The 11,920-nt window shown below is 37.3% G+C and overlaps 1 protein-coding gene across 2 annotated transcripts; it reads left to right on the forward strand.

Moving 5' to 3' along the window:
• Positions 1-823: 823 nt before the first annotated feature.
• Positions 824-11,089, forward strand: tfap2e (transcription factor AP-2 epsilon). Of its 2 annotated transcripts, none has more exons than XM_027148407.2 (7): positions 824-1,299; positions 2,930-3,376; positions 5,042-5,096; positions 7,593-7,824; positions 8,322-8,440; positions 8,567-8,705; positions 9,891-11,089. In XM_027148407.2, the coding sequence occupies exons 1-7, from the start codon at positions 934-936 to the stop codon at positions 10,150-10,152; spliced, it is 1,620 nt and encodes a 539-aa protein (XP_027004208.2). In that variant the 5' UTR covers positions 824-933; the 3' UTR covers positions 10,153-11,089. The 2 variants fall into 2 exon arrangements, with proteins under 2 accessions (XP_027004208.2, XP_047664029.1); XM_047808073.1 differs by lacking the exon at positions 824-1,299 and adding an exon at positions 1,581-1,916.
• The last annotated feature ends 831 nt before the right edge of the window (positions 11,090-11,920 follow it).

The raw sequence follows: 11,920 nt of genomic DNA on the forward strand, positions 1-11,920 counted from the left end.
ATTACAAGGTCAAGATTTTCTCTTTTTTAATGTTACTTCCTTGGGCAGGTTCAGGAACTCAAGGATCACTTCCTGGCTATTAACAATGTTTGTAGAATGTCCGAATGCCCATCTGTCCAGGATTCTCATTAACAGAGTAGTGGATGGATGTTTGTAGGAATTACATTAAGGAATTAAAAAAAATTGCACACAGGAAAAGATCACTGATTTTGCAGCCGTCTAATTATATTGTTTGAGTGCAGTAATTTACACCGCCACTAGATGGAGATCTTGCTGCAACCATGTAAGCAATCTTAATAATCTAAACAATTACCTGTAATCTCAAAGCTGGTAACATTTTAGCAAAACTTAAAAATATCAATTTCAAATTCAAAAAAGACCATAGTAATGCTTTATCTATATTCAAAACATTGCTTTACAGGTAACCTCTGTGTGTGTGTGTGTGTGTGTGTGTGTGTGTGTGTGTGTGTGTGTGTGTGTGTGTGTGTGTGTGTGTGTGTGTGTGTGTGTGTGTGTGTGTGTGTGTGTGTGTGGGTGATTGTGTCCCCGAATGAAATGGTTTGGCATCTTGTGCCCCTGGTCCCTTGCACTACATAGGATGAATGGATGAATGCATGGACAGCAGCAGATCACATCTTTACACTGTTGGACCTTATTGGTCTAAAATATGACCATATATCGTTAATTAAGAGTTAATTCCAGTTTACAATTGAGAAAAGAATAGAAACGTATAATAATATATCATATAGTTTGGATTTAAATGTGTGTGTGTGTGTGTGTGTGTGTGTGTGTGTGTGTGTGTGTGTGTGTGTGTGTGTACTCTGAAATGACATCATATCTCCGGTTCAGATTATAAATGTGATCAGCTGTCAGTCAGTTCTCTCTCCCACCCCCTCTATACACACACACACCAAATTCTGTATAATAAATAAAATGTTACGGCTGACATCACGTAAACAAGAAATAAGGCTGTTACTCCTTGCATTAACAACAACAAAACCCTTTTTAAAAGCTGGAGAACCCGCACTATTTAGTCCTGTGCTATACGATTTGGGACACAACCCATGGTTTAAGCAGGTGTTTCTTGTGTCCCCACTTTTTTACTCCGTGTCACTCTGTTCCACCCTCCGCCCCTTTCGTTGTCCCGTCTTCTTTGTGTTCATAAAAGTCCTGAGTGTCGCCTTTCTTTTCTCACACACTGCACAACCTGCAGCTCCAAACCTTCACTTCAGTGTCTTCAAATCAATAAGCAACATGCTGTGGAAATCAAGGACAAAGTCGGATCCCTACTGCGTACAAGTAAGCAAACAGCTCCTTTAATAATGACGCAAAACTGTTGATATGTTTCATTATTATTTAATGATAGTAGTAGTAGTAGTAATAATAATAATAATAATAATAATAATAATAATAATAATATGTATCGTCTTAACATTTGTTTATATTATAGAGTATATAATAAAAAGAAAAGCATATTATAGAAATATTTCATTTGCTTTGAAATGGAATAATCTGCACGGAACATAAAAATCTGAATGAGTTTCAAGAATAAATAGTGAAAATAGTTTAAACAAGCGCATAATTGTCCCTTTAAGGTGGTCCACACGACCCCTCCCCTGTATAGTACACCCAGCTGTGGTGACGCTATAAGAGTGCACATTGCGCACAGTCCGGGAGAGTTGAACATTTGCACATCTTACACACACACACGCGCACACACACACCCGAACGCGCGCACAGCACTCATAACAGCGGCACTACGAACACTTAGGCCTGTCTGCATGGATCTAGCACGTCAATGAGTTTGTGAATTCCCTGTTCGGTCGTTTTCGAGGATCCTGCAACTGGACAGAGAGCCAAGTTTCACCCCAGACCACTTGTACATCCACATGTTAGTGCACACCTACTCAGCGATGGTGAGTGGAGCAGTGATTGTTTGTATTTTTTTTTGCATATACAATTCAATAGATGCATTGAATTTGATTTATTTTACTCCGTACATCTCGGCCGTGTTTATGCGTAAATGCAGTTATTGTGTACGGAGGACATTAGGTGTTACGGTCATTTTATGATTAATGTATAAATGCTTAGAGCTTTAATATATGCTATACGTGTGACAAATTGGCTTTGGAGTTATTAAAATCAGATGTACATTGGTAGGCTTTCACAATCACTCAGAAATGTTTACAGGAGAAATAGTAAACAGATTGGTGCCCGTTAATTGCGCGTTAGTTCCATGGGGATGTTTGGAAATACAGTAAATAAAGAACACAGGATTTATATCACAAAATAAAACCGTACTCACAGATCAGATACAGTCGCAGAATTGATTTCACTGACACATCGTTGATTTTGCGCTGGCTGAAAGCTTCATAAGGTCTGTTCATGTAGGTCCATGTAGCCAACACTATTGTATTACACATCTGTCGAGGGTTTGGTCAAATACGCAAGAACATGATTTGATTTTTTTCTGAAGAATCTTTATCTCGTTTCCCGTAAGAGGAGCAGAATAATTCATGTGTTTGTCTGAATGTAAAACAGACAGAAACACCTGCTGCATTAAAATTGGGAATATTTCCAGCTTCTTTTTTATTAGTAAAATGAATGGATTTTGTTAAATATTGCACTTTAGAATTGTTAGTTTTCGTTTTTAATATATCTAATGGATGTAAATACAACTAAACACCTAAATAGTAACTTGCCTACTACTTTACTATTAATAGATGTATGTATGTCATGTATATAAATTACATGTTATTGTCTTTACCTTTACGCTTAAATAAAAAATTAAGGTTTCAGGACTTTGTGTGTGTGTGTGTGTTTATTTTTTTATTTTATGAGGGCTCTTTTAAGAAGTATTAATACATTATAATGGAACCTATTTTTAGCCAAGCAGAATAAAGTTTCTAATGCTACTGTTTGTGTTTAGGAGCGCTCTGATGGGATCTCGGGCTCCTCACCGAGACTGTCTCAGCTCTGCTCTCTGAATCAGACGGCTTACTCTGCGGCTCCTCCGCTGTGCCACACTCCGGCCTCGGACTTCCAGCCGCCGTACTTCCCTCCTCCTTATCCACAGGCGTCGCTTTCCTACTCGCAGGCACAAGACTCGGGATACCCGCACCTGGCCGACCCGTACCAGTCCATCAGCTCCCTGCATCAGCACCAGCAGGCCGCCTGGCACCCCCCGCGGGGCCGCAACCCGGAGGACGCGGGAGTCCTATCACAGCCACACCGTGCACTGAGCCTCGAGCCCCGGCGTGAATATCCCGGTGTTCCCCGGCTTCTCCATGCGCTTGGTGAGGGAGCAGGAGCGGGAGCGCTTGGAGATGCGCCGCTCAGCCTGCACGCATCACAGCACGGCAATGAGGATCTGCAGGCAAGTATTTCATTAGCGTCGGGTGTATATCACATAAAATCAGGCAAGATTTCGGTTAGTTCTATAAAACCTTTTATTATTCCATATCATTCGTGACTGACTTTTTACGTGTGCGTACACACTGAAAACTCTGCTAATATCCATATCAGAAAAGTTCAGAAAATTAGAATAATGTGGTTTTTAAGCATATATACGCTTCTTTTTTCCCACATATGAATTTTTAGAATTCCTTTCTTTTCGCTTTTTCAATTATTTTTCACGTGATCACGTGTTATTCACGTGGTGTCACGGGAGCGTTTGAACTTCACTGGTGTATATGAATTTCAAGTATAAATATATAAAAACAAACAACTTTAGGGTGCTAGCTTTATAACTACATATTAGTCCCATAATAACAGATATTTCTCTCATAATCACGTTTCCCATCCCTATCAATTTCATACCACAACTTCAGAACAAATTGAACAAATTCCTGTAAGCCTTTATGAATTGTATACTTTATGCATTGTATGAATTTTCCATTCACACCATTACATTTTAATTAACTGTAGCCTGTTAATTGATTCACGTGAGACTAATTATTTATGATACTAATTAAACGTAGCCTATTTGTGAAGCACCAGAATTGCGCACTTATCTAAACACTAGCTTAGTACAAGGTTCATGTTGTTTCTGTAATTTAATTATTATTATTATTATTATTATTATTATTATTATTATTATTATTTGTTTAGTTTTTGTTTAGTTTTTTGTTTGTTTTTCAGTAAGCTGATTGAACGATTGATTCTTTTCTATTATTTTATTATGCACTGACTACATGTTCCATTATATTGAAGTATTACATTGAAAGTGTTAGGACATTTATATAGATAAGAGCAAGAAATGTTTATTGTTTATTTTTATTTTTTATTCGGTTATATTCATTCAAAGTGGTTTAACATCATTTTCCCGACTCGGTGGTGTTTTGGAGCAGGTGCAGGATCATAGTGGTCTGAATGACTTAGTGTTTGACAACTGAGCGCAACCAATCGATTTATTTAGACAGTTGAGGTCAACAAAAAAGGTTTTTTTCTCTCTGCGTGAGACTATTTTAATGTGAAACATACGAACCCCCTTTTAATTCTGTAAAACACTCCATGTTTATTTGCTCTACTTAACAAACAGCCGGCTGGATAACGAATTTCTGATTTTTTAACTGAGAACCACTTTAAAAATTCATGCATTTATGATTAGAAATAATCAAATAAATGTCAAATCTTTTTTTTTTCTATTCAAAGAAAATGATAACTATTTAAACGATGAATAGAATTTGGCACTATTTTAAAATAGGCAGAAGGAATTCTGTATGATTACATTTTAATTCACAATAATGATTTTTTTTCGATTCTAAGAATAAATTTTGTCTGCATAAAATAAAACCATTTTTCTAGTTTTTCTAGACTTTTTCTAGACTAATTTATCACAGAGGGCTCATCCTCTGAGCATATATAATCAGCCATAAATGTTAAAAAATATCAGAATCATTTTTATATTTTAATTAATTCATGTTATGTTATGTTCAAATAGCATTATTTACCTTATTGTGCTGATGCACATTGACAAATTAGTAATAATCAAGTTATGAGACAATCAAAACCAAATATATATATATATATTTTTAAACAGGGTATGGAGGAAACATCATCCCTGGGAATCTTGGATCACTCTGTTATCAAGAAAGGTAAGATACTATTGTTGATTAAGGAGAAGTGAAAGTAAAAATAGAAATCATAAGATTATTTTGTTGTCATTATTATATTATTATTTAAAGATTAAAACACACACACATACATACACACGCACTCTCTCTCTCTCTCTCTCTCTCACACACACACACACACACACACACACACACACACACACACACACACACACACACACACACACACACACACACACACACACAGTCCCCACCACAGAAATAATTCAGCAGTGTCGTTTCATGTGAAGTCAAGAAATCATCCAACGCTCAGCTCACCCTTTAGGCAGTAACTCTTAATGAACTGTTCATGGTCATATGAGAGAAAAAAAGAGGGATTAGAAACCAGCTCAAGGGAGAAGGAGGGGTGATGAAGAAGAGTTGTGAGGAATTCACAGTGTGATCTTTCCACTGAAATACCAAGAAATTGGATTTTTATAGGTCACACAGAAACTCCAGCTCTATTCCGTCTCTCTCTCTCTCTCTCTCTCTCTCTCTCTCTCTCTCTCTCTCTCTCTCTCTCTCTCTCTCAGAAGTTGGATCATATCATGTTTTTTTATACAAATGCCATCTTAATTCACACGTTTGTGCATTGGTTACGGTGCGCTCTCGTGGGTTTTGCAGATTCTCGGAGAGGATAAAAGACTATAAAGTCTGTATGAATAAACCGAAGGTGTGCACACACACACACACTCACACACACACACAGCTGCGTTTTGAATAGAGGCTGCTAATGTTGGGCATCACAGCAGGGCGAGATACAGAGACACAAGACACAGGACACGAGATAAACACGCAGAGAGAATAATTTTGTGTCTATATAAGTAAGAACATAATTTATAAATTATTTCTATACAAAGGCTTTTAAACAGTTTGCATATAGGGGTCCTTTCAAATGCAAAATAGATTCCTCTTACTGTACCTTTTATTATTATTATTATTATTATTATTATTATTATTATTATTATTATTATTATTATTATTATTATTTACTTAGACTTGTTATGTAAATGTGTAAAATAATATTTTGGGTATTTATAAATTTTATTTCTGAACCTTTCACCAAGAGAACAAATGATGTCCAAGTTTAAAGACTTGTTTAATGTTTGGCTCAATTCAATTCAGGTGACTAGACAAACAGGTTACAAACTCAATCCTAATTAAAATAACCTGTTGCATAGAGATTTCCCATAATATAACAAAATAAAATAAAATCACATACCCCAAGGCATCACGTAACCCTCTTAAAATGCTTTCGGTGTTGGGTACTTTTTGTTCTTTTTTTTGTTTGTTTGTTTTTAATGGTTAATGATTCTAATGTGTAAAAGGTCAATATTAAAAAAAAAACTGCCATTTCTATAAGCTTCATGGCATTATTTGCTAAAGAGGAGATTGTTTGTAATTCAGTCACTGACAAAGTATCCCATCAAAACCAGAGCTAAAAGCAGGTGGGTTTTGGGTTCAGACTGGCATGTTTATTACTGTTGGGTCATTACTGAGTGATGAATCTTAAAATCCTAGGAATAATGTTAAAAATAAGAACCTTCTTATATATATATATAGTCCTAGAGAAGAGTATTGTTCTGTATGAAATGAGAACCTTGTATAAGGGGAACTGCTTAAAAAAAGCAAAGAATGCTTCACTATCCACTGAACCTTTTTTAATATTGTACACAATCACCGTGATTAAAACAATTACATTAAATGCCTCTTCTAAACATTATTTAACATTATTTAATACACCAACCGTCAGACAAATTTCTTCAAATTCACTGCTTGTGAATCTGTTATTCTGTTGCAATATTGTTCAGGTTTTCAGTGATTGTGCAACAATGTTGGCTTATAAATGCTATTCTGATTAGGTTACGTCTCTTTTTTCATGAAATATGCCTGAGCTCAATTTTTAAAACGTTAGTAAGAGTCATATCCTCTTCTAAGAGGTTTGAAATTGGGCTTAAAGCCTTTAAGTGTGAGCATTTTTAATAAGAAACCTCTGACTTTACAAACGTTCTCTGACAGTTCTGATTCCAGACTGGCATGAAATTTCAAATAGTTTATAATAATTACCTATTTTACTCATTATGTTGTTGTGATTAATGCTATGTTGTCAGTTTGTGTCATGGTTGTAAGCTGAATCACTAATTTAATGCAAATTAAAAGCAACGTGCCCGAAGAGAACATGATCAAAAGCTGTGATTTTTTTTATTCAAAAAATGATAATAAGTGACATCCAATTTCTCAAATGAAAAACATTAAAACAGTGATAAACTACCAGACGAGATCAGTTAAGAAGGTGAAAAATTAAACCAAAAAAGTGTAGCGACACGAGCATCGTGTTAAACCCGCTGCTGCCGTCACTTGTCCTACTTTTCATTTCCTCCTTCTACATTTTTCATTACAGCATGTGAAAATTCAGAAGAAGCAGAAATCTGACATGTATCTAATACGTCTCCTGTCGCTGTCTCTTGCTCGCTCTAGTTCCAGTCCCTTCCAAGTTGAACGGCTCTGCTCTGTCTGTCTTGTCCTTTGGTAAAGACGGTTTGGGTCTCGGCGGTGTGTCCAACCCAGCTGAGGTCTTCTGCTCGGTTCCTGGACGCCTGTCTCTCCTCAGCTCTACGTCCAAGTACAAGGTGACAGTGGGAGAGGTCCAGAGGAGACTGTCTCCTCCTGAGTGTCTCAACGCCTCGCTGTTAGGAGGAGTGCTGCGGAGGTGAGCAGAGGATTCAGACAAGACCTGATCAGCTATTAAACAGATATAGAGAGAGCAGCACAAATTACATTTTAGGAGATTTAAACTAAATGGGGCTGAAATATTTGCCCACACAATGTAATATGTTAAACCTGTTACAAATTAAAATATTTGCAGATCAATCAATCATTTCCTGAATTTATCAATATTCTCTTTAGAAACACCAAACGCTGTATATACATTCTTTTTTTTTAATGTATCTTAATTTAACATTTTTTGAATATATCCACTTCCTACATCAAAAAAATAAAATAAAAAAAAAAGCCAAAGTCATTTGCTTGATTAATGAAGGTTAATGAATGAGAAATTATTTAGCCCATAAGCTAAACATTGTGAATTCAGGGGAAAAAAGCGATCTGGGGAAATTAAGGGTATAATCCAGATGAGAGGTGAACTGGTCAGAGCTGCTAATGAGAGGATGTCAGTAGTGTTAAGCGTCTCTGTGTCCCCTTCCTCAGAGCAAAGTCAAAGAACGGCGGCCGCTGCCTCCGTGAGCGTCTGGAGAAGATCGGTCTCAACCTTCCTGCCGGTCGCCGCAAGGCAGCTAATGTCACACTCCTCACAGCCCTAGTGGAAGGTACATACACACACACACATACATAAAGACAATGATGCACCGCATTAGTCATGTATTCAGACGGCACAGTACCTCACAGTTTCAGCATTTTTAGACAAGTTCTAATCTGAAATGAATTTCTTTAAGGTGAGGCAGTCCACCTGGCACGAGACTTTGGTTATGTGTGCGAGACAGAGTTCCCAGCGAGGGCGACTGCAGAGTACTTATGTAGGCAGAGTGATCCAGACCACCTCCCCACACGGAGAAGCATGCTGCTGGCCACCAAGTGAGTCCCAGTCACATCTGATCAAATGTCATTAACATCACCAGTACTTCCACAGTATATGAGTAAAAAACTATCTCAAATGATCTTGTACTTCAAACATGCACTTATTAGATCACAATTAATCCCATTAATTCCTAGTTGTAGCTTAATGATCTGAATGCCTCCTTTTGCACCCTGCTGATCCTAACATTAGGACTATCCAAATATTTAACACCAAACAGCAACAAAATCAAATCTATATCCAGGCCTCAGGATGCACTGCTCGGTTCCCAACACATCTGATGCAGCTTGGTCATTAACTGTGGAGCATAATTAGATGTTTTCAGACTGAGATTTATCCTCTCCGTAAATTATATTTACAAAATACTGTAATAATTACCACATTCCATAAAACACCCAAAAAAGAAAAATCAACACGGACAAGTATACGAATGAAAGCGGAAAAATTCTTTTTTTCATTAAAAAAAAGTTATTCCTAAAATTTTGTTTTATCTATTTGTTAAATTTAAGAGTGATTATTAAGAGTATTGTGTTGCTTTGTACCGTTTTAATCACTAATTTTTATTCACTTTTGGATGAATTTCTTTTTTCGCTTTTAAAAAATCACATATGTTCAATTTATCATGCAAGAATTAGCATTTAGTTAAGAATTGAACCTCCTCACACTCAGAAGGAAACCTGATAGTCTACTTTTTTGTTATACAGGTATAATATATGTAATGTGACACTGTGGTACATGTGGTGGGGAAAAAAAACAGCTAATCAAAAATCTATTTAGAGATCTTACACAACATGTTCACTTAGTACCAAAATTTAGACATAATAACCATTAATAAATACATGGTTAATGATGTCAGGTTGCTCAGATACATCATCATCTGTTAAAATATACAAATATCCATTAACCCTGTGATACTGGACAGAAAACTAGTATTCATACTATTGTGTTTAATATGTCATGAATGGCATACATTTACTCAGAGCCTTTTTTCTGCATCAAGCAATAAGTCAAAGAAATTTTATTTAAAAATAGAAAAAGAAATAGTTTTTGATAGAATAAGCAAAATAAGGATATGAATTTCTGCATTTTGAATCCATATATATGTCAGACAGCCCTGAGGTTTATTAAATACCCTACTGTCACTGCTTTTTGCTCTAACCTTCACTTTCTTTCCTTGTCCTCAGGGAGATCTGCAAAGAGTTTGTTGACCTCATGTCCCAGGACAGGTCACCGCTGGGTGCAAGTCGACCCACACCGTGCCTGGAGCCCGGGGTTCAAGGCAGCTTGACTCACTTCAGCCTGCTCACCCATGGCTTTGGCACTCCAGCCATTTGCGCTGCCCTCTGCGCCTTCCAGAGCTACCTGCTGGAAGCCCTCAAACTGCTGGACAAAGCAGAGGGAGGCGGCAAGAGCCACCAGGAGAAAGACCTGAAACACTGCAAATGAGGCAGCGGTGCATATCCGGCAACATCGCAAAGACTGAGCTCTTCCACAGCCTTTAGAAGAGAGAGAGATAGAGAGAGAGAGAGTGTGGGTGTGTGTGTGTGAGAGAGAGAGAGAGAGAGAGAGAGAGAGAGAGAGAGAGAGAGAGAGTGTGTGTGTGTGTGTGTTTACATGTGTATTTATGTGTGCGGGTGTGTGTGCTTGTTATCCGAATCTAACTGAATCAGCTGCTGGATTTGATTCAATCTCTGTATTACCGGATCAATTAGGATGTGATGTCCTCTGGAGAGAGAGAGAAAGAGAAAGAGAGTGCATGATTCATAGCTTCTCACTTCTCTGAATTGTGGGGTGGACATTCAGAACAGCGCCCCTGTGTACTCGCCCTGTGTTTCACTGAAATCCGAGCCACAGGAACTGCAAAAGGCAGCTAGAGATGCCGCACAGTGCTGACGGAAGCGCTCGTTAAGAAACAATGCAAATATCGTCTTTTTGTACTCCCTACTGTATGTTTGTTACCCATGATGTTATTATTATTATTATTATTATTGTATTTCAAGGTAAATGTAATATATTATTAAAACGAAATAATGGTGTGCCTGGTTAATACAGCTGGTGTATTTGTCCTTACTGGGTTTATATAAAACACATACAGCACATGTTTTTCACTGTTTTTATATCAATCACAATTTTTTTTAATTAAATCACATTCCAAGATATTTCTCATGATCAACCCCCCCCAAAAAAACTCAATACATACTAAATAACTTAATAATTACTAAGAATAATATAATAAATAATATAGAAATATAAGATTTATTAGAGAAAATAATAATTACTCAAATATATAATAATTATGAACATAATTTCAGCCTTTACACAAAGGCAAACCCACAAGAAGATTGTTCTGTTTAAAATATGTACTGTGTATTAATCCGTAAGCGGCTTCTACATAGATTTTATTTCATGTTTCTCTTCTGCAAGTGATCACAGTTAATGGTGAACAGACTTTATTTTTGTTAATCCACTTTATTATTAAATTGGCACAATCCAAACCTTTGGTGTAAAAGTGTTAAAAACGAATCACACCGAAGGTTGCAGAGTCTCAGCAGGTAATCCAGAAGGTAACACAAAACCTCTACGATTGCAAACACAAGTAACTAATCTCACAGTAGCTAATCCCCCTCCAGTCCTTCTCTCACTCCATCTGCCACTCTACCTTTCTTCATCTGCTCTGGGGCACTACACCTCCATACCTGCCCCCCTACTAGCTCGCACGCCCTGAGTGTTGATTCCCTGATCTCTCTCTCTCTCTCTCTCTCTGATACTTGTAGACACTATTCAGCGTCTCTGTGCCCGCAGGCGAACATATGCTCCTCTTCCCTGCAGATTCCGGTTATGTTCAGGGGGATTGTTTAATGTTTATTAATCTCACCTGTCTGCAGAGGGAAGATATGCACACACACACACACACACACACACAAATAAAGCAGAGTACAAAAATACTTTCTCTGCACAAGGTGAGAAACGGCAGCACATTCAAAAACACTCACTGATGAGCAGTTCTTATTTTTGTCCCAGTTCCATTTCAGCTCAGAACCTGAACTCAAGCTTTTTCTTGGATACACACTGCTCTGTTCGGCTCTGCAACTTAACCAAAGAATCTGCTCACATTAAACTGAATTTAGAAAAGAACTGATTGGATTGACAGAGCTGTTAGACTTCGGTAGACAGTCGGAAATAAAGATATTCATTTAACACATTACACAATAAC

This window comes from Tachysurus fulvidraco, chromosome 24 (genome assembly GCF_022655615.1).
Source record: "Tachysurus fulvidraco isolate hzauxx_2018 chromosome 24, HZAU_PFXX_2.0, whole genome shotgun sequence".
NCBI lineage: Eukaryota > Metazoa > Chordata > Actinopteri > Siluriformes > Bagridae > Tachysurus > Tachysurus fulvidraco.

What these genes read in the sequence shown, in the direction of transcription:
- tfap2e (XM_027148407.2), top strand. Translation starts at nt 934, where the DNA reads ATGTTACGGCTGACATCACGTAAACAAGAAATAAGGCTGTTACTCCTT. An exon ending in CGGATCCCTACTGCGTACAA is followed by an intron (nt 1,300 to 2,929) that starts GTAAGCAAACAG and finishes GTTTGTGTTTAG; the next exon opens with GAGCGCTCTGATGGGATCTC. An exon ending in CCTCACAGCCCTAGTGGAAG is followed by an intron (nt 8,441 to 8,566) that starts GTACATACACAC and finishes AATTTCTTTAAG; the next exon opens with GTGAGGCAGTCCACCTGGCA.